This window comes from Poecilia mexicana, unplaced genomic scaffold, assembly GCF_051168715.1.
Source record: "Poecilia mexicana isolate PSO_F unplaced genomic scaffold, ASM5116871v1 scaffold_2, whole genome shotgun sequence".
In the NCBI taxonomy this organism is placed as follows: domain Eukaryota; kingdom Metazoa; phylum Chordata; class Actinopteri; order Cyprinodontiformes; family Poeciliidae; genus Poecilia; species Poecilia mexicana.
The window spans coordinates 30,806,244-30,827,744 of NW_028263371.1; the positions used below are offsets into that span (position 1 = coordinate 30,806,244).

Genomic DNA, 21,501 nt, shown 5'->3' on the forward strand with positions numbered 1-21,501 from the left:
TACTCTAATGTAGGGAATTATAGCTATTTGACTCCAGTAAAGAATATCTCGACCCATTTAATGTGGTCCAAACGAATCCATACACATTTAGTCATCCATGCATGTTGATATATTCCTTATTTCTCCCCATTATCTTTAAACCGCTTTCACACTTTGCTTAGTCAGAAGACAAAATGATCTCTTCTATGTGTTTTCGATGAAATTTAGTTTGGATGGCAATATAAACAAGATATGCACTTATGATAATGACGATAGCAACATTTGTCAGGGTACCTGCCACTCATTAAAAATATGTCCACAAGTGGTTGAGCCTTATATTTGACAAAATTCTTGATTGTAGCCACAGTCTGAAACACGAATACTAAACAACGCCACAAAACATTTATCAGCAGTACCTTACTGCTGATAAGGTAGCTAGTACTAGCAACTAGCTTGCTATTTAGCAAGCTAGTTAGCTTGCTAACTAGCTTGCAGTTCTTTGAAAGTATCTTTTTTACCGTTTAAAAAAGTGGATGGTGGTCTTTTTCTTTTCTCTACACAACTACAACAACACCGATGATGAGAAGTCTTTAACATTCAGCACTCAACCTTTTGACAATCTCAAAGTATGAAAATATGATTCGACTGTTTCCATAAAGCAGATATGCTAATGAAGGGAATCCATTATTGCGGTGAGTTTAGAATGGCTCAAAACAATCCATAGTTTAAACCATTACAAAACTAAAGGACACAAAATAAACAAAACAAAAAAAACATTTTGGTGTATGAATATCAACACCTACTGTTAAGGACAGACACATAGTTTGACATAAAGACTTGTTTAGTTATTTTTTTTTTTTTTACATTTAGATTAAAAACAGGCACTCTGATCAGATCAACAGTCTGATTTAGGTTGGATTCTGCCAGACAGACGTCAGATGGGAACACTCCTGGACATAGCTTACCTTGAAACGGAGTCTAGTCTAGGCACAAGAGTGGTGCCAATTGTATCATCGAAATCTTGGCAAAAAAGCAACCAAGAATATTTCCCAAGTTTCTTTAATTGTGTCTTTTTCCTCCAGATTGCATACATTCAGCTTCTCTGTTTTTAGAGAGGGGTTTTTCTACTGAAACTGGAACATGGCATTAGACAGTGATTTTGTAAGTCACCGATGGGACACCAGTGATTACAAGTTATTCACTCATTGCACTTCATTGGTTATGTTCCAGTTTCACATATTGTATTAACCACGAGCATTTTGGTACTGACCCTGCACTGTGCGAGTTTCAGACAGCTGTAGTTTCCAGCATCGACTTTTTCTGCCCTTGGTGATTGTACGTGAGTGAAAGCAGTGGAGACATTCTCAAAAATAAAGTAGAAAACATTCTTCTTCATTAAAATAAAATAAAAAAATCCTGAACTGAAACAAAAGATAATGCAGAGAACCTGTTAAGTGATACAGCAATTTTTCAATTCAAGATACTGGATTTATAGAAGTAGCAGCAGCACTAGCTACAGACAAATTAACAGTACACTCAAGTGTCATAGTAACAACAACCAAAAGGAAAATCACAAGCATTTTGCAGAGAGGCTGCACTATGTTCCACTCAACCTCTGGCAGTGTCTGCTGGATAACTTGCTTCCATTTTCCCTCTCAGGGAAGAACCCACATTTTTGTATTTATTATAACAGCGCTCCCATTTTAGGCCTCCCTGGCACAGCGATACTCATCTCCAAACAATCAATGGACAAGCACACATCTATCTACCTCCTATAGAAGCTGTAAACAAATTTCCCCCATATATCTGATGCATTGTTTGTTCCGTTTTGTAGAAGTCTATTTTTTTCTGTCTTTCAAGTCTTTCCCTTTGTTTTCCTTTTCCTTGTTTTCTTTTTCGTATTTGTCCTTGTCCGACTTCGTCACGCTGTTGTAGGAGGGTGGGGAGGCGGTAGACGGAGTCATGTCTGTTTTGTCTGAGGTGGAGTTCTCGTTGAACTTGCTGATGACCATCACATCCTTGTCTGGGTCGCGGACACCCTCCTTTAGCTGCTCTTTGTAGAGAGCGGAGGCCTTTTTCATGGCCTGTTGGATCATGTAGCGCCGGAAAGCTCTCTGGATAACTATGGCCGACATTTCCTCCTGCTTGCGGCGCAAGGTGGTGGTAATTGGCTCGTAGGACACTTTAGAGGGGTTGGAGGCCATGAAACGCTCCTCCATCTGTCCACGCAGCATGTCCATCTCCCCACCTTCGCCCAAAACTCGTTTGGTGAAAGCGAACAAGATGTCTAGGCAGTGGATGCGTTCACCACTCACCATTGGCAGATCCATGGCTATGAGCTGGATCATGTTGGGTTTGGCAATGCGAAGCGGTGGATCGAGGGCATCTGCAAAGTCAGAAAGCTTGTTGTACTCCACAAACTGAGTGGCGTCGGGATCGAAGCGTTCCCACACTTCGTAGAACATCTCAAAATCGTCCTCGCTTAGTGGTTCGGCGCTCTCCTCTGTGGCCACACTGAAGTTCTCCAGGATGACGGCGATATACATGTTGACCACAATCAGAAAGCAAATGATGATGTAGCTGACGAAGAAAAAGATGCCCACTGAAGGGTTACCGCAGTTGCCTTTGTAGGAGTTCCCAGGGTGCTCGATCTTGCTGTCACAGTCTGGCTCTCTTTTGTTCAGGATGGGCGCCAACAGGCCGTCCCACCCAGCTGATGTCGTGATCTGGAACAAGCAGATCATGCTGTTCCCGAAGGTCTCAAAGTTGAACATGTCGTCGATCCCCGACTCTCTCTTGACGTATGCAAAGTTGGACATTGCGAAGATAGCATAGATAAACATAACCAAGAAAAGAAGAAGGCCGATGTTGAACAAGGCAGGGAGTGACATCATCAAGGCAAAGAGGAGCGTCCGGATGCCCTTGGCACCTTTTATAAGGCGGAGGATGCGGCCTATCCGGGCGAGTCGGATCACTCGGAACAACGTTGGGGATACAAAGTACTTCTCAATAACTTCGGATAAAAACATACCTGCAAAAGGAAAAATGATCAGAATGATCCAAGCAATTTGAAAAAGAAAAGAAAATCTATGAAAAAGTCAAATAAATCTGAATATTCTCTTACCTACAATTGAAAGAATCACTACCACAAAGTCAAATATGTTCCAGCCAACAGTGAAGTAAAAGTGTCGCAGAGAAATCATTTTGAGTGCACACTCCCCGGTGAAAAGCACAATAAAAACCAGGTTGATCCAGTAGAGGATTTTGTCCATTTCCTTGGTTTGGTCATCCGTCTCTACCATCATCGTTACCATGTTAAGGCAGATGAGGATCATGATTACAATATCGAATGCCTGCTTTGTGACACAGTCAAACACAAAGCCTTGAAATGCGTTCTGAAAGAAGATGGACAAAGAAATAAAAGCGTTAATTTTTTACACCAACATTTGCAGTCATTTCATTCTAACTGAGCAAAGAATAGGCTTACCGTTGGCCGAGGAATCGGCTTTTGTGGCTTCTTTGAACCCAACTTCTTCATGGCATTGTAGTATTTCTTCTGTTCTTCTGTCATGAAGATATCTTGACCTCCAAAGTAAAAGAGAAACAAAAACAACTGGTTACAACCTCACTCTGTAATGTTGAAAAGTGTGCTAAAAGTAAATGAATTAGAAAGGTGTAGTATTTTCTAATAAATTTTCAGAAAGTCCACCATCCGGAAGATCATTCACCATGCTTACTGACCACCCCAAAGTCACACCATCTGCTAGTCCTCTGTTGTGCCTTTCAAAAGTATTTGTACACTTTGAAGTGTTTTTCATTTCAGGCTGATCGGTGCATATTGAGGGATTTCCAGGAGAATATGTTTACATGGCCAGTTCAGAAAATCAGCTCACCACAAGCTAACTCATGCTTTCTAACCCACAGCTATGCCTGTATCTTGCCAAGCAACAGAACTGTATAAATAATGAAATGCAGCATGAATAATTTAGTGTTGACTATATGAAGGTAACAGTGGTGTTTTAGGACGAGATTAACAAAGGAAGTGTAAAAGTCAAGATGAAGCTGACTCGCATATCAACAGAAAATGATTATTATAACACATTTTTGTTTTTATCCACTTCGACCGAATCCAAATAGAAAATATATTGAATTTCTAAGACTTTGGGACTCCACTTTTTATCTACTCCTGTTTTCTTGATTAAAGGGACAGCATTATGTTTTTACCAGGCTCATAGTACCATTTTATAGCATAATGAAGTAACTATGTTACCTTTGTTTCTTATGAAAAAATGCCATATACATATCAAATATGATTTACAGAAAAATTTATTTAAATTGGGCGTCTGACTCTTAAAACTCTTGCTCTGACTCAGGAAGACATCACAATGTGGCTCCTCTATTAATCTTTTAACAATGTTTTTACCAGCATTGCACTGAGAAGTAGCTCCTATAATGAGCTCAGCAGATGCCCAGTTCCCCCAGGTGTTTGCTAATTGCTGCTGGCTAGTCTGAAGGAGCTGCATTGGGGAGTTGCGGGGGAAGGTTGCTCTCTGAAATGGAAACTTGGAAACTGCAGCTCCGAAGTCAGTGTTAGGTTCACCCAAGCATTTTGCACAGCTGTATGGTTGCCACGGGAGCTTTAAGGATTTGTCAAACATGCATTAAAGAATAAAAGGAGCAACACTCCAGGTAGGTTTCTGATGCGTGAATAACATTATAATACAATGAAAAGCTAAAAAAAAGTTGATTTCACATAATAGTGCCCCTTTAAAACACTTAAGCGTGAAAGAAAAAAATTTGTAAAAAGGAAATACTTTTTCCACTATATTCATTTAGCATACATTTCAGCCAGCGCAGTAACTGAGCTGTCACTAATGCAGTTCACAGAGTGCATGTCTGCAGGGAGAACTGGTGTAACCATCTGTGTGAAGCTGTGTCTGTGGGGTTGGATGCTCCACTCCGACTGATCCCGACTCAGTTAAGTCATCCGGCCAGCCTGCAGCAGACACAGAGCAAACCCTCCACCCGTTGCTCTCTTTACCTCCCCCCACCACTTGGGCGTCGCCAGTCCTTCTTGTTAGGTCCTGGTTGAACGAGAAGACAATGCCAGACCCCATTTGCTGTTGGCGCTGCATGCTTTGAGGGCACGCGGGGTGTTTCTCGGTGACTCATGCATCCTCGGTGATCCTAGGCTGCTGCAGGTCCTTCTCTGTGCAGCAGCCGATCATTAGATGGTGTCTTTCTTGAACGCAGCTGTGAGTCTGTGAGCTAAATTTGCGTCTCGGGCTGCTCTGTGTGGAAGCTGCTGCATGTGTTTGGCCCTGTGTGACGCAGCACTGGTACCTGCTGCCGTTCCGTTTCAAAAATGGCAACACCGCGGAGCGAAATGAAAGACGCCCGTGTCGACGTTAATAGTAGCCAGCATTTGCTCTTCAGCTTCTTGTCAGAAATGCCAGACTTTTCAAAAATATTGCTCCCTCTGCAACCGATGTGGGGAACAAAAAGCAGTTTCACTATGACGCTGAAATGTAAGTAGTGGAGATGAACAGATCAGGAATGATTAAACTTGTGGCATCAGATTTTAACTACACTGCAAAAACACAAAATCTTAGCAAGAATTGTGTAAGAACTGTGTCTATGCCAAACCCATCAAATAAAATTAATTAATGTTCTCATTCTCAATAAACTGATATGCAAATTTTCAGATTTATAGATAAAATTCAGTTCTGTTTCCATTTAAATTAACTTTCCCGTCTATAACTGTTAGGAAATGCAACTTATCTTTTTTTTCTGCTGGTTGAAGTTATCGATGATGACACCAATAAACAGATTTAGAGTGAAGAAGGAGCCAAAGATGATGAAGATGACAAAGTAGAGGTACATGTACAGGTTCGCTTCGTACTCAGGCTGCTCCTCCAACTACAAAGGAAGAAAGAACAAATGAGAAATGATATTTAGAAATAGTGGAAGGTAAAGAGCAAAAGTGGTGTTACTAAAACAATTAACAGGGTGAACATTATATATTTTTACCCCACTCAAAATAAGAGTTGTACGTTTTTTCAGATTTTCAGAATGGAATTCTAGTACTGCCATAAATTACACATTTTTGGTTTTTAAACATTATCAGGGGTGTGAAATGTGAATGTTTTAGTGAGTACCATAACAAGCAGCAAGAGACTTACATCTCTAGAGTCCACAGCAGCATACATGATGTCCATCCAGCCTTTAAATGTCGCCTAAGAGCAGAAAGAAAATGGAATAATGAGATTGTGTGTATTTTCCAACATATTAAGTACAGATGATTTAATATGCTTATAGGTAATTCAATAAATCTATTCTTATCTGATTTAATGAGTCAAAAAGAAACAGAAAACATTTTTTCCACATTACATTAACTCCACCAACAGTTTTTTCTATGAGAGAAGAGGTTTCTGAATTTAAAAAAAAAGTCTTAAGACTTTCTGACCTTTCTGGAGTTGAAAAAAAGAACTCATGAACTACTTTTGGAGTTTACATAGAGGTAAGTAGGTATTCAAAGTAAAGTATCTAAGACATCTGGGTATAACCTTGTTTGATCTCTCTTGCTGACAAAGGTTACAGTGCACAAAAATTGATTGCTACCAAAATCTTTAAAAGGGTTATTTGTCTGGGTTCTGAATAGTAAGACGGGTGGAACATCTGGGAGAGGAGACGTCACCATGTCCGTGGAATTTAAGAAACATCCAAACAACATTGCAATACACAGAAAATAATGTTTTTCTTCTACATTTCTTTAAAGTCAGAGAGGAGAATGGAAGATAAGATAGATGTTGAAGACAAAATTAAGGTCATTTATATCCAAAGGACACTTTGAAATACATTTACAGGCATCCAAACAGCTCTTAGTCATGAATCACACTTACCACTTGCAGCAGAGCCAGGTAACCAGCTCCGACGTTGTCAAAGTTGATCTTGACGTTCTTCCAGCGGGCGCTATTGTTAACCAACTTCAGGCAATCCGACTTGTTGTTGACGACGCTGATGGGGAAGAGCTCGTCTGTGGTGGTGTTGACGCAGTGGTAGTACTTCCCCGCAAAGAGGTTGACGCCCATGATGCTGAAGATCAGCCAGAAGATGAGGCAAACCAAGAGCACGTTCATGATGGAGGGGATGGCGCCAAGTAGAGCGTTCACCACAACCTGAAGGCGATCGCGTACAGGCCTGGATTTAGTCGTCTGCAGTGGCTCAGTCAAAACTGGTCTGATTTTAAAACTTTACTGGTTGATTTCATAGAGCCAGAGAAGATATACTTTACTTACAAACATCAAAGTTATGTGAAGATTTAAAAGGTTATCAAAAGCTATTTCTCATCTATTTTGTATAGACACAAAAAGCACTTAACCCCACACACACAGATATTTACAAAGAAAATTATAGGTGACGAAGAAGGTGAACAGGTGAAAAATCTTAACATTTGATAGGTAAAAAAGCAAAACAGAAAAAACCTTAGAGAGGCGGGATGAAGTCACAACATTTTTGTTTAACTGTAAATGAAAAAAAGACACACAACAAAGAAAAAAATTACAGGTTAAAGGCACAACACAAGCAACATCAGAAACCAACGCCCGAGGACAGCAGTAACACAGTTAATCCATTGAGACAGAGTGAGCAAAGTCATGCATGCAGAAGAGTTGTGTTGAATTGCAAGGAGAGGAAATGTGTAGCAGAAGTAGCAGTAGGCATGCAGTCTTACAGGCAGGAGCCCTAACCAGCCATTTAAAAACATTCTGTCTGGAAAACAAGATGCCACAACGGAGAGCAAATTATGAGAATGAAAACAGAAATTATACAATGTCGTCGTTCCTTTAGAGCACAGTTTTTGCAGGTGACAAGCAATTGGTGAGAAACCGCATCGAAAGCTTCGCGACATGGAAACAGAATGATGTGATTGGAATGCTTTGTTTCGTGATAAAATGGTGGGCGAACTGAAAAAAAAAAACAGCAACAAGTGGTCTGGTAAACAGGTTAATGGGTTGAAAAGTTAAATTTTTATAAACATATCTGACAAATTAAAAGACTGTGGAGATTATTGTGATTGTGGGCAGAAGCTGCTGTGATATAAGCTTAGCATAACACTCAAGACTTAGCCTAGCTAACAGGAAATACGGATTATATCTAAAACTAAGCTTTCTGACAGTTTTACTGAGTTAGATAGACGGTTTCCCCTCATCTGATTTACAGGTTAAACTAAACTACAATTACAACTGTTTAGTTTTTATTTAAATTGAGTTTGTTTCAACTAAGAAGCAACAAATGCCATATTAAGGTGGCCGTTGGTCATTTTGTCCCTTGGTCCATTTGTGCCCCTTTTTTTTTGGAGTCATCAGCCACAGCAGATTTCATACCAACCAGGCGTCAGTTCCTTCCCACACTGAGCTTATTTAACAATCTAGCGATGACTAAACGTCACTAGAAATTCTCAAAACCTCATTGATTATGTGATTTTAAAACCTGTCAAATTCACCCTGGGTGTCGAGAAAGGTTTGTAGTTGATTTAAAAACCGCTTTCCCTAAAACCTTTGACAGAAATGGTAGCTAGTTATTGGTCTGTGGCTTGAGAGAACCCAAAGAGTCATTTTGAAGTAAATGGCTTTGAAATAGTTTGTTTTAGAAAATAGAAGCTGACGAAATGTCAACAAGGGGTACAAAATGGAGAAAGGGCAAATTGACCTACAGTCTCTAAAGGTTGAGTTTATATCTAATAAAAGACGTTTTAGTGAAAATTTATGAGTCAGTCTGACTCAAAACAGTCACCACCAGGTTAAGTACAAAGTAAATGAGAGTGGAGTGCATATTAGAAAAGAAGAGACATAAATAGAAGAGAAACATATTTTCAGTTTGTCCACTGACAGTCGTTACAGAAATATGGTTCTGTGCGGCTGTTGTCCCTCCTGTTCTTACCCTCATGCCCTCAAACCGAGACAGGGCCCTCAGGGGCCGGAGGGCTCGCAGTGTCCTCAGAGTTTTGATGGCGCTGAGCTCAGAGTAGCCCAGAGCATTTGCTACGAGGCTCACCAAGGACACCTGGGAGACACAGACAAGCAGGGTGAGGGATCGAAGGGAGCCGTTTGCACACCACACCGACGTAGAGATTTCAAGAAGATGCGTTAGAGTTAAGAGAGTAAGTACAGATTTTTTTCCTAAGCATTTTTCTGAAATTAAGGAATAATAAGATCTTGTTGAGCATCAAGTTTTAACACAACACCAGATTTATTTTCATCCACATTAAGTCTAATATACTCACATCTACAATGAGGAAGTCAAGCCAGCACCAGGCATTGGTGAAGTACTTAACGAAGCCATACGCCACCCACTTCAGCAGCATCTCCAGGATGAAGATGTAAGTGAAGACCTTGTCTGCGTATTCCAGCACGGTTTTGATGGTCCGCCGCTGCTCAATGTAAATGTCTTCGAAAGCCTGAAAGATTCAAACTCTGGGATGTAAGCTTTGATCTAAAACACACACCAAGTAACTGCCCAGAATAGAGAGTTCGACACTCACCAGCGCTCCACTGCTAAGGAGGATCATAAAGATGATGAAGGACTCAAACCAGTTGTGCTCCACAATGATAAAGCAGGTTTTCCTGAGCGTCCACCAGCTCTTGAACCAGCCCACTTCCTCGCTGACCTGGCAGCACTGGAATCTGCTCACACAGCCTGCAGACAAGTAGGTGAAATTAGATGACAGGCATTTGAAAAGGTGCAAGTTGACCTAGCTGACCAAAGCTAAAAATCTCCACATTTCATGTTATGCTTCTCTCACTCAGCAGCAATCTGCTAAAGACAGTTGTACAAATCTTGAGTGACAGTGAAAAGCTACCTGCTATCCAAACACGCCTCCATGAATGTGAAGAGGCTTCCCCTGAGATCTGCGCGTGTGTGTGTGTGTCTGTGTAAGGTGAGTGATCTTTTACATAGATTGCTGTATGAAGAAAACAGCTGTGAAATCAGTGCCAAAGCCTTTTGGATTCACCATGCTGCTTGAGGTTATGATACAACCACAGAGCTAAATTGGGGGGTAAACACTTTTTCACACCCCTGTATGTCATGAGAAATCTTCACATGGGAGTGAGTGTTAACAGAGCTCTGTGACCTGGACGACTTCTGTCCCCAAATAAATCCAAATCATCATATGAAAATAATTTTATGTGTGTACTCTATGTCTGATATCAAAACTTACTTGATTAAGTGAAACATTCAAGTGTGGCAAATCAGAAAAAATAAAAAATAAAATAAAATAAAAACAGAAGAGATCGGGAAAGCAGCATTGCATATTTGACATTTGTAACAAAGCGAATTCACTGCAGGTGTTTTAGACAAAATGTCATCTTCCGTTCCGTCCCAGTGACTATTTCTTGCCTGTCTCGCTGAGCATTTGCGTTCACTGTCACTCAGCTACAACAGGCCGCTGCTAAGCTAAAGCAGTTATAACGATTTCCTCTTTGACATAAAATGCACTCACCTATCCCCGTCTAGAATCCCCCTCCCACCCTGACATCCTCACCTTCTGTAAAGCAGGCCTCGGGGTCCAACGACTCCTCTGGCTCCAGTTCCACGGATTCGGCCCCGTCTCCTGGGGGTCGAATATCCACTGTGCTCCCTTCTGATGAGCTCAGGGGTTGGGGGTCTATGTCGAGCTTCTACATGGACGGAGCAGAAGGCGGTAGGACACAGTCACATGATGCTGCTTGGGAGCATTGAGGTTCATTGGTTTTAGGAGCCAACCGTCTGAGCTGCTAATCATGGTCATTCTCCGTTCATGTGCTCTCCACTGCGTACCTCTACTGAGAAGACTCTTATAGCTCACAGAGTTGGGCTCTTCTGAAACTAGCATTGTCATCGTCGCATGCAGCATCGATCAAATGTACCGACAGGCTTTGGCGTTAGCTGTGCCAGATGGCTTCGAATTAGATTATGCGCTTGAGGCGGAAGGTTGGGTTTACGGAAATGCACTGTGGGTACGTTTGATGTGACCTCGGTTCGAGGACGAGTGCATGCAGTATTCCAGTGCATCATCAGTCAAAGCCTGAAATAGTACCAAGCAGAACGTGGGGTCAAGTATTGTCATGTCCACTGGAAAAAGGGATCCCAAGTCTTATTTGTTTGCTACACCATTTCCAAAAGTTTTCCGTGGCTCACATGGTGGAATGTTTTACCAAGTCTCTTTTTATAAATCTGAAGCCACTCCAATGAGGAGACAGAACTCTTTCCACAGTGACATGAAAACACATCATTTCCATTCCTTGAAAGCAGTGTAAAAAAGCTTCTTCTGTTTGAGTTGAAGTAGACGGATAACCACATTAGCTTACCAGCAAAAACCAGTACTGTGCACTGTTTGAAAGACAGCATGTGCTGTGCAGTTGGTTTTGTGTTTCCTGTTTAGAAAAGACCTACTGAATTAGCACCGATGCATACCCAGAAAACACACAGGACCTAATAGAGGACTCAAGCACTCATTGGTGGTAGTAAAGGTAACACATAAAAGGACAACAGCAACTCCTATTTCCAAGATTTTAAAATGGTTATCTTAAAGTCTAAAATGCTTTAGTTATTAAATAATGTATAATCTAATATCATCTGCATATTGTGAGACTTTTTGTTGACGTGAGGCCTCCTGTCTGTTTTCTCTGGGTGTTTTTTGGCCTCATGTCGATGGTCTCTGAAGTTGGGAGTATTGTAACATGTCAACCTAGACAGTGCAGCAGCCCTGATTGCCGTGGGACCCAGCTAATACGGCATGGGAATGATGGAAGCATGCTGCTCGCAAGTGCATTGTTTTTACGGAAGGGTTTTTCCCTCCGACTCTCGGCTCCTCCTTCGGCACAGACAAATCTGTTTTAGCTGTTAGCCTCACATTTTGCAGCTTAAAACTGGCAGATTTTTTTTTTTAATTTTATTGTTTCTTAGGAAAGTTTACCTTTTTTAACATGATGTGATCACAGTGAGACAAAAGTGGATAACACAAGCATCAAAGCCAAATGCTAATTAATTGTGTTTACATATTTTGTTTGGTTGTCTGTTTTTTAGTTTGAGATTTTTCACGATACTCTCGTCTAAAGGGTTATAACGATCAGCAATGTGTTATCTCTTTTGAAACTCTGCAAAAAGTTTTTTTTTTTAATTCATGTTTATGAAAATTAACTTGAATCTTTCATCATTCCACTATTGTTCAGGTTACACAGGTAAATACATACAGACTTTCAATGTGTGTGTGCATGGGGTCTGAGGCAGACAAATGAATTTTGTCCAACCACAGCAAAATTCATTCCTCCCTCCATTCCTTCTCGTCTACTGCACATTCTCCTCCGCCTCCTCCCTTCCTTCATTCTGAAGCTCAGAGTGTTGGATGCCAATCAAGTCCCAAAACCAAGTCAAAAACCAAGCAATGAAACCAAAAGCAAACATTATGCTTGATGAGTTTGTCTATCAATGGATATAAAAAAGGTGCTCATTCATTAAATGGTTTGTAACTGCAATACAGCCTGATGCCTTGAGGTTAATTATGAGAGGGGAAAGGGGATTAAGGGAAAAGAAAATGATCACAGCATTGGGTGTGCTGCTGAATGGGGCAGGGAGGGGTAATAAAGCAAAGACGGTGGGGGTGGGTGGTGGTGGTGGCTGTGGGTTGGGGGGACGGAGGGCAGACCAGGCAAAGAACGAAAATGGGCAATCCATTGAAGGTATGAGAAAAATATGTTTGTTTGTAAATGGCATAGGCAGTCCTCATGGTTAGTGCAATAAAGTGATCTTACAATTCTCTTCTCACTGAAAACCTTGAGAGCGTCTGTGAAACAGCTGGAATAACAAACGAGGGGGGGTTAAACAGAGTGAGTTACACACACCAACGCCAGCACATAACCTGATGCCGCTGGCAGTTCCATAAGGTCACAGTTAGAAGACTTAATCATCTCAGAGACACAAATAGAAACAAAATCTATTCACTGGTTATACTCAGTAAAAACATGCTGGTGTCGCTAAGCAAATATACATCTGCTAAAACATGAATATGTCCTTTTTTTCTTTGTTTGTTTTTAGCATACAGCATGTAAAGAGCAGCTGTGATGTCAAACAAATGGTCCATATATGGAGCGTGTGGTGTCATGGCCAGAAATAGACTCCTGGCTTGTTTTGAATCACAGGGAACTGGCACCACACCCACAGTGACAGATTCCCGTCACCAGGGAAGTCAAGTCCCGATGCTCTGTCAGTCTGACGATGCTCGACAGCAAATCAGGCTTTTAGCTACAACGCAAATGGCAAGCAGTTGCAAAAAAGGTTAAGTGGAAAATGTGTTGTATCCTCCTGAAGTTTTATCTACAGTACAGCCACAAATTTCTATGTATCTTTGAGTTTTGTGGGATAGATCGACATAAAGCAGCTCAGGATTGTGAAAACCATCTGAGCCATCTGATTTTACCTCAGGTGATCAGTTTCTTTTCACAATTATTCTCTACTCTCTACTTCTCTACTCTATTCTCTACTCTGTGATGGTCTGTCATATATGGGAAACAAGGAAATTTGTGGTCATGTCGAGAAAAATGTGAGAAAATTTATTTAAACACAAAGCCATAAATCATTGTAATGATGCCGTAAGATAAGATTTAAATGTGTGTTTACGAAGCTTACTGGTAAGGCAGCCCTTTCCAAAACAGTGAGTCATGCAGCTTGATGATAAAACATAAACCTGTTGCTCTGGACAAAGACTAATTTGAGTCTCTTTTTGGCTGCCATGGCTGCCAGGATTCTATGCTTGAGATAAGACTCCATTAGCACAGCATGATGCATGTACATGTGAGTCAGCACTTGTGTTATTTTCAAACTGCTTGACTGTCAGATAATTGTCAGAAAAGGCCATTTCTATGCAAACCTTTATATATTCACGCTCTCATTTGTATTGCGTGTCAAATAATGCTGACATCACGATTTAATCAAGCTTTAAGAAAGACGCCGAAGTGATTTTCTAAAGCCGACGGAGATGTCAGCCGCGTGGTCAGCCGTCTTACCTCTTTGCTGCCCTCCACGTCAGAAGAGTCGCTGCTGAAATCCTCCGTGTTCAGGTTTTCAAAGTCCGACTCCCCCACAGCAATGGGCACGGTCACCGTAAGGCTGGGGTTGTGGATGAAGGACATGTAGTCGCATTCTTCCATTGGGTACTTGCTCGTGGTGTCCCCGCCTACCGCAACCACCAGCCCCCCCGGCTTCCCATTGCCCTCCATCATGTACAACACGCTGGGGTCTTTGGTGATCTCCAGTGGCGTGTGGTTGGAAATGCAGTTCCCCTTCCCGTTGCTTTGCAGGTCGTCCAGGGGTTTGCTCTCCTCGGCCAGGCCGGAGCCCTTGCCTCCGTCGAAGCAGAGGCTCTGGAGGAACTGCCGCGCTTTGGTTTTGACATAGGAGATGCCCCGCTGGATGCGGCCGACGGCGATCTGGAGGTTGTTCATCTCACTGTCGTCGTCGGTGGCCGCCAGGTTGTCTGCGCTGAACGAGCTCAGGAGGAGGGCCAGGAAAAGGTTAAGGACCTGGAAGGAAAGTTATAGGTGAAGAATAATAGTACAGAAAAAAAGAGTAAAACCTACGGAAGAGGATTAAAATGATCAGAAAAGATAATTTTCTGAATTCTGAGATTAAAGTAGGAATTCTAATAAAAAATGTCAAATATCTGAAAAAAGTCAATGTTTTTTTTCTTTTTGTGTTGCCCTAATCCTCTTCCGTAGAAACCAGAGCCTTAAACACAGAAAACAGTTTGTACCACGAGGTTTCCGATCACCATGACCATCATGAAGACGATGATGCACATCGTCTGCCCTGCCACCTCCATGCAGTCCCACATGGTCTCGATCCACTCCCCGCACAGCACCCGGAACACGATGAGGAAGGAGTGGAAGAAGTCGTGCATGTGCCAGCGCGGCAGCTCGCAGTCTTCTGAAATCTTGCACACGCACTCCTTGTAGCTCTTGCCGAACAGCTGCATGCCCACCACGGCAAAGATGAACACGATGATGGCCAGCACCAGCGTCAGGTTGCCCAGGGCGCCCACGGAGTTGCCAATGATCTTGATCAGCATGTTCAGAGTGGGCCACGACTTGGCTAGCTTGAAGACCCTCAGCTGATTAGAGACACAAATTACAGGTCTATCAGTATTAGTAATCATAGTAAAAAAAAAAGTAAATAAATTTGGTGCCACGCTTACTTGAAAATAGTTCTAGCAACTATAAAAACAGAAGAGTCTGAGTTTTCCTTATGTTTTGTGAAAAGCTACTGATTGGTTGATAATCTCACACAAGAACGAAGGAAATTTTGAAAAGGCACCTATCGAACACTTCAAGTTTAATAAAAAAAAAAAGAAGAAATGATTCACAAACAAAGGTTTTAAAATGAACCACATCACCCCTATCGTTTTTTAAGGTAGGGTAAGTTGGTCTTATTTTAAACTCTCCTTGGCTGTTTTTAAACTATTTTTAGTATCCATTTAAAACAATTGCCATATGACTCATTTTACCTAAAACGCTGATAATTACACAAAGCTACTGGTCACATGATACCATACTTATTTTAAACTTAAAACAGTCCTGTTGTGACTGTGTTCTCCAGACATGGGATGTGTTAATAGGTGACTGTTCTAACAACTACTTGTTCTCTTCTCTCATACAGAAGAGAGAAGAGGACATGTTGTTTTTCAGGTTGGTTAGGATTTTTCCTAAAATCTAGTCTAATCTTTCTATCCAGCCTGCTGTTTTTGGATAAGATTATACAGATTTAAATAAATGACGAATCTCACCAATCTGAAGGATCTGAGCACAGACAGGCCCTCTACATTAGCCAAGCCAAGCTCCATGAGACTGAGACTGACAATGATGCCATCAAAGATGTTCCAGCCCTCCTGAAAGTAATAGTAGGGATCCAGAGCGATGACCTTGAAGCACATTTCTGCCGTGAAGATCCCTGTGAACACCTGAAATGAACAAAAAGAGAAAAGCTGAACCCAAATCTGCATTAAGAAAGAAAGTCAAAAAGATTCATTAAATTCTTTACAACTTTAAGTGTAGCAAACTCTCACCAGGTTTCCGATTGAAAGGAGGTTAGCAAACTCAGGGGTCATGGGGTAATGCTCCATGGCCATGAAAAGAGTGTTGAGGACAATGCAAACGGTGATCGCTAGATCCACGAAGGGATCCATGACCACCATGCTGACAAACTCTTTGATTTTCAGCCATGCCGGACAACAGTCCCAGATCAGGCAGGTGTTGGCGAATCTATACCAGCAGGGCGGGCACTTCTGTCTCGACTCCTCCAGCTCTGGAAAAGGAGGAGCGATCTTTGAAAAATCAATCAACAAAAAGTGAAAAACGTAAACTTGAAACATGACGCGCAGAAGGACACTGACCTTCCATGGTGTTGGTGAGTATACTGGCCACGCTCATGGCTCTCTGGCGCCCTCCAGGTTCATCTAAATAGTCCATGGAAGGCTGAAGGAATCCTGATCGGCGCTTCTTTATCTCAGTATCTGTTGTCGTTCCCTAATAAATAGATAAGAAAATCTCACTCAGCCCAAAACTGGTTTAGCTGTTGGAAATTTGGTAGAAAAAAGTTGCAGTAAACCAACGCGAACAAACCAAATGCTAAGGAGGGAAATGTTCAAATAATAACCCATAAAACAATAAAGTCACCTCAGGCAGCAGGAGACCTACAGGGGAGGTTGTTACAGATGTCCCACCGACCAGCGACACCACGCCGTTGCAGTCTACGGAGCAGTGCATCTTTCCGTTGGCGGGCAGCACAATCCGTGGCGCCCCCAAGCTGGTCTGGCTGACGGCGCTGCATCGCCGCTCCAGGCGCCGTGGCAGGAACAAGGACCCTCGGCGACTGTCGTTCTCCTCGAAGGTGCTGTGCTCGTCATCGGCGAAGTCGTTCTCGGAGCCCATGTCTCGGGCTCGGCCGCGGAAGCTGAACAGGCTGGTGCGGCTGTTCCTCCGCGGCGAGAACACGGAACCGCGGACGCTGAGGAGAGACTAGAGAGGCCCAGGAAGCATGGAGTTACTGGGATTTGTTGTAAAAATCTTTCACGTTGGAATACAATCATTAATATTTGCCCTCAGGTAGTATGTTTTTAATATTTCCTGTTAGCCACTTTAACTTCAGGATGACAGCCATTTTTCGAGCCTTTTAAACCAATTATTGTCGTAGAATTTTACCCATTTTTTGACTTGAATGAGCATTATGTGACGTTAAATGTTCTTAACTTAACTCATCCTATTCATAAAACTTTAAAGTAATAATATGTGTCAAAATCAGAAACTGAGGACTTTGCTGTTTGCGAGTCTCAAACCAGCCGTCAACTGGAAGATGAGGATGTGAGATGAGGATGTGTGACAGACTGAGACTCATCTTAATGATTAGTAATGGCTTCCACAATTGTTTATGTGTTCAGCAGTTTAGTGTTAGCTTCTGCCCATTTTTATGTGTTTAGCATTAGCTTCTGCAATTTTTTATGTGCATGTGAAAGAGAGATTTTGCTGAAATATTCGGTGATATCTTCCACTACATGTCAAAGGAGGTGAACCAGGTTATCTTTCAGGGAATCAGAGGAAGAGGTGGGTGAAAACAAAAGCATGCCACACTTTTCAGATTTGTTTTTGGAAATACTTGGAGAAACATGTACCACTGTATCTTCACTTTACAATTCTATTGTTTACTGATCCATAGCACAAAATCCCCCAAAAATGAATTAAAGGTTTGTGGCTGTAATATGTTAATGTTCAAGGAGTGTGAATACTTTTGCTGGGTTTTGTCTTTTCACTTGTCAAGTTTCATTAAATTAGCTTTTAAATCCATGATCTGTATGAATCAGCCATGTAAAGTTGGAACCCACCTGGTTGGGTGAGGAGCATCTTTTCTCATAGGAGAGGCGGTTGGCATCGATGGAGAAGCGGAAGCTGGACCTCTTGATGCTGTCCTCGGACATGGACTTGTGGAACTTGTCGCACACGCCCCTCTCCTCCTCCTCCTCACGCTGCTTCCTCTTCTTCCGCCTGTTGCGTCGCTCCTTGGCGCTCTTTGAGCTCAGCTTGGACGTCCCCGAGGAGGACTCGGAGGTGGGGCCCCCTCTCCCGCTGTACTCGCCGCTCTCGGTGGCTGCTGCCGCGGCAACCTGCCAGCCAATCAGAGCACAGAGACAGTTGTCATGGAGACCCGGCGCCTGTCTCGGAGTGGAGGAGAGAGGCTGGCATGGAGAGCCGAATCAGCCTCAGACGCCTTTCTATAAATGGACGTCTGAATGTTTTCACCTGAACCAAAACATTCGGTGCAGATGGAGGGGTACGGCGGTTCCTCTTTGCTTCCGAAAAACAAGAGAGACAAAAACCTTAGGAAGTAGACAGCGTCGAACAAAACGCCACACATATTTTCCTTCTGATTACTACAACGTGGAAAGAGCCTCAACAAAATGCCAGAAGCTGCTCCCACATAAAACTGAAGCTGGAACCTTTCAGCTGCTGTAAAAGTGAACGCACTGCCAAATATATCACACACTCCTTCAAGTATTTAAGCATTCGCTCCAAGAAATCTTCTTTTTTTTCTGTTGTTCAAACATAATGCAAACAAAACGAAGGAACGAGGATTTAAATGTCTGTCACCAGTGTGTGTGTTACAGATAATAACACACACCTGAATTAAAGAATGTGTGTCATCTGATGTTTTCGATGCACGCTAAACTAGGAAGTCAAATAAGCAGAGACATGCTTAAAATTGATTTTCCCTGCAGTAGCTTTTCCATTTTGGCTCCATCTTTGTTTTATAAATAAAGACATTTTGGAGTATGTTGTGTGTTTTGTGCACTTGAGTTTAAATATTTTCACAATCTGTAAACATCAGACAATAAAACCCCGGGGTCTCCAAGGCAACTCTGCCTCACGGTGAAAGAATCAGTCAGAGCACTTTGCGTCTGCTGAATACTAAACAAACAAATCAGAGCACTCGATAGGTTCTGCATACGTTCCGGTTTTCAAACCAACAAAAACAAAATGTAGAAAGAAAAGAAAAAACAAAAGAAGAAGCTTCCTACCTGCGCCTCCTCCTGCTGCCTTTTCAGCTGCTCCAGCATGGCTTGGAACTCCTCCTCCTTCTGCTGAGCCTCCTCGATGGTGGCCTGGTTCTGTTCGTCGTAAGCCATGGCTACCACAGCCAGGATCAGGTTAATGAGGTAAAAGGAGCCCAGGAAGATCACCAGCACAAAGAAGATCATGTAGGGTTTCCCTGCAGCGCGCAAAGTCTGATTCCACCAAAGCAAAACAGAAAAACTAAGTTGGCTTTTTTTCTTCTTTTACGTTATTTCAGTAGACGAGAATGTAAGTGTTGATGGTGAAATGTGCTTTCCGACAGACCTGCTGGTAGAGGTTTTCCCAGAAGTCCTGCGTCATGAGTCGGAAAAGGGAGAGGAAGGCCCAGCTGAAGGTGTCGAAGCTCGTGTAGCCGTAGTCTGGGTTACGGCCCGTTTTCAGACACATAAAGCCCTCTGGACAGAGTCTTCAAGACACAAAACGGAGATATAAGTGACTTAATTTGAAGCAAATGCCAACCAGATTTACAGGAAACCCAAGCAACTCCGACAAAATAAAAGTTTTGACACCCTTGGTTGCATTACAGCCAGTGGCAGTTTTTGATCTTGGCAGTTTCCCAGAGCGTCATTCGAAGAGGGGGCGGCTCAGACAAGCACCTAAAGTTTAACAGAGCCAGAGGGGCATAAGCAGGTAAGCAGCTGCTTATGCCCCCCACACCACTAGGGGGCCCCCAAGAGCTAGCATGATCATTTTTTATAACATTGAGCAATACAGCTGTAAATTGGGGAAATATGATATCAAACTTCTTACCTTGTTTAATGTAAAGTCAAGTTTTTTGTTTTAACTGATGTTACTTTCAAATAGTTAAAATAACATGGCACACTTTAAATTCCACTCTGCATTCCAAAATCTAAATTATTAATTTTTTGCTTGCTAAATCAATAGCCATGATGACATCAGTATGATGTACGCTAATTATAAATGGCGCTAAAGATAGATGGTATGTTACATACATGATAGAAGAGTAGCTTATGAACGATGAAGTATCTGGTGGAGACATGTTGGTATAGGGGGGTCCAAATAAAAATATGCTTAGGACCCTAAAAATGCTTAGGCCAGCCTTGTGTAAAAAAAATATAACACCTGTGCCCTGAACAAGTTTTCTTTTTTTTGAATGACCAACTGTAACTCAGTACTTCTTTCTTCTCTGAAGCTAGCAGCAAAACCATGTTTTAATCTTGAAAACAAAAGCTAGAGTCTTTCTACGTATGAACAAACAAACCCAGTACATCACAAGGAGTCAATATAAGCCAGTAGTTTGGAAGCTCGCTGCACTTTCTGGAATCGACTCTAACTGGGTCTGCTCCGTTTTGCTGTGCGTCTAATTGGCCACATAAATAAAGCATGTCAAGCCTTACCCGGCACCGCTGCCGTTTCCACAGAGCAGAGCATCCCTACGGCCAGGGAGGTGATAGTAATTACCTGCAGAGGAGGGCAGACAGAGGGACAACAGTCTGAGCCGCATCATACAGGATATTAAACAGACAGAGCAGAACGGGCATCCTGTGGCTTTTATGAGCGAGGATTAATACACAGCTATGCAGAAATATTATAACTACTTCAAGCGTGTTCACATGTTGTGATGTTTTGAAGTATTTTATTGTATTTCAGTTGATAGATCAACACAAACAGCTGCATAAGGCTGAAGCAGAAGAAATTAGAGAGTAAAAATCTGAAATGTGCCTTTTTGTTCAGCTAATATCAGATCAATTACAGTTGCTTCTTTTGGGCTGTCTCCACCAATTTTTTGACATGTAGGAACATTTTTCATGTTCATATTGAAGAAAAGCATCCCCTCAGCACGATTCTGCCACCACCATCTTTCAGTATCTAGAGAATGAATTTCTTGGTCTTTCTGATTTAGTTTGTTCTCTAAAAAGCCTCTGAGGTGGATGTATACTGACAAACAGAAGTGGACTCTACTTATGAAATAATTGATTACTCAAGTCAATTTGGTTGCAGTGGGTTTAATTTAAAGTTTTCAGAATAAAGGGGGCTGAAAACAAATGAATACCACATTTTTTTTAAATCGTTCTTTGTGAAACAATTTGAAAATGATGTTGCATTTTCTCACCTTCCTAAGATAAATGGTTTAAGTCATCTTTTGCCAAAAGTTTTTTTAAGTTCTTTTTTTTTTCTCTTTCAAAAACATTTTGGCAAAAAATGACTTAGAACATTATTTTAGCAAGGTGATATTTCCCTTCCACTTCACCATCACTGACTATTTTGTGTCAGTCTGCTACTTAAAATCATTAGATGAAATTTGTGGAAGTAATATCGAGAAAATGGGAATAAGCTCAACAGATGTAAATAATTTTACATACAAATTCACTTTTTATATCCATCTAGATTGGATTTCTTTTTTAGG

At 41.8% G+C, this 21,501-nt stretch overlaps 1 protein-coding gene across 1 annotated transcript in view; it reads right to left on the reverse strand.

Moving 5' to 3' along the window:
- Positions 1 to 301: 301 nt before the first annotated feature.
- The window catches only part of LOC106917586 (sodium channel protein type 2 subunit alpha-like), a 34,477-nt gene continuing 13,277 nt past the window's right edge, over positions 302 to 21,501 (reverse strand). The window contains exons 8-28 of the mRNA XM_014986678.2: positions 20,492 to 20,555; positions 19,398 to 19,539; positions 19,079 to 19,285; positions 17,888 to 18,166; positions 16,686 to 17,027; positions 16,403 to 16,535; positions 16,076 to 16,314; positions 15,797 to 15,970; positions 14,768 to 15,124; positions 14,022 to 14,537; positions 10,523 to 10,658; positions 9,521 to 9,675; positions 9,263 to 9,436; positions 8,920 to 9,042; positions 7,464 to 7,502; positions 6,882 to 7,157; positions 6,162 to 6,215; positions 5,761 to 5,898; positions 3,467 to 3,571; positions 3,104 to 3,374; positions 302 to 3,010 (exon numbers count right to left, since the gene is read on the reverse strand). Of these exons, the coding sequence (XP_014842164.2) occupies positions 1,818 to 3,010; positions 3,104 to 3,374; positions 3,467 to 3,571; positions 5,761 to 5,898; positions 6,162 to 6,215; positions 6,882 to 7,157; positions 7,464 to 7,502; positions 8,920 to 9,042; positions 9,263 to 9,436; positions 9,521 to 9,675; positions 10,523 to 10,658; positions 14,022 to 14,537; positions 14,768 to 15,124; positions 15,797 to 15,970; positions 16,076 to 16,314; positions 16,403 to 16,535; positions 16,686 to 17,027; positions 17,888 to 18,166; positions 19,079 to 19,285; positions 19,398 to 19,539; positions 20,492 to 20,555 (5,117 nt within the window). The 3' untranslated portion in view covers positions 302 to 1,817. The remainder of the gene's footprint in view (positions 3,011 to 3,103; positions 3,375 to 3,466; positions 3,572 to 5,760; positions 5,899 to 6,161; positions 6,216 to 6,881; positions 7,158 to 7,463; positions 7,503 to 8,919; positions 9,043 to 9,262; positions 9,437 to 9,520; positions 9,676 to 10,522; positions 10,659 to 14,021; positions 14,538 to 14,767; positions 15,125 to 15,796; positions 15,971 to 16,075; positions 16,315 to 16,402; positions 16,536 to 16,685; positions 17,028 to 17,887; positions 18,167 to 19,078; positions 19,286 to 19,397; positions 19,540 to 20,491; positions 20,556 to 21,501) is intronic.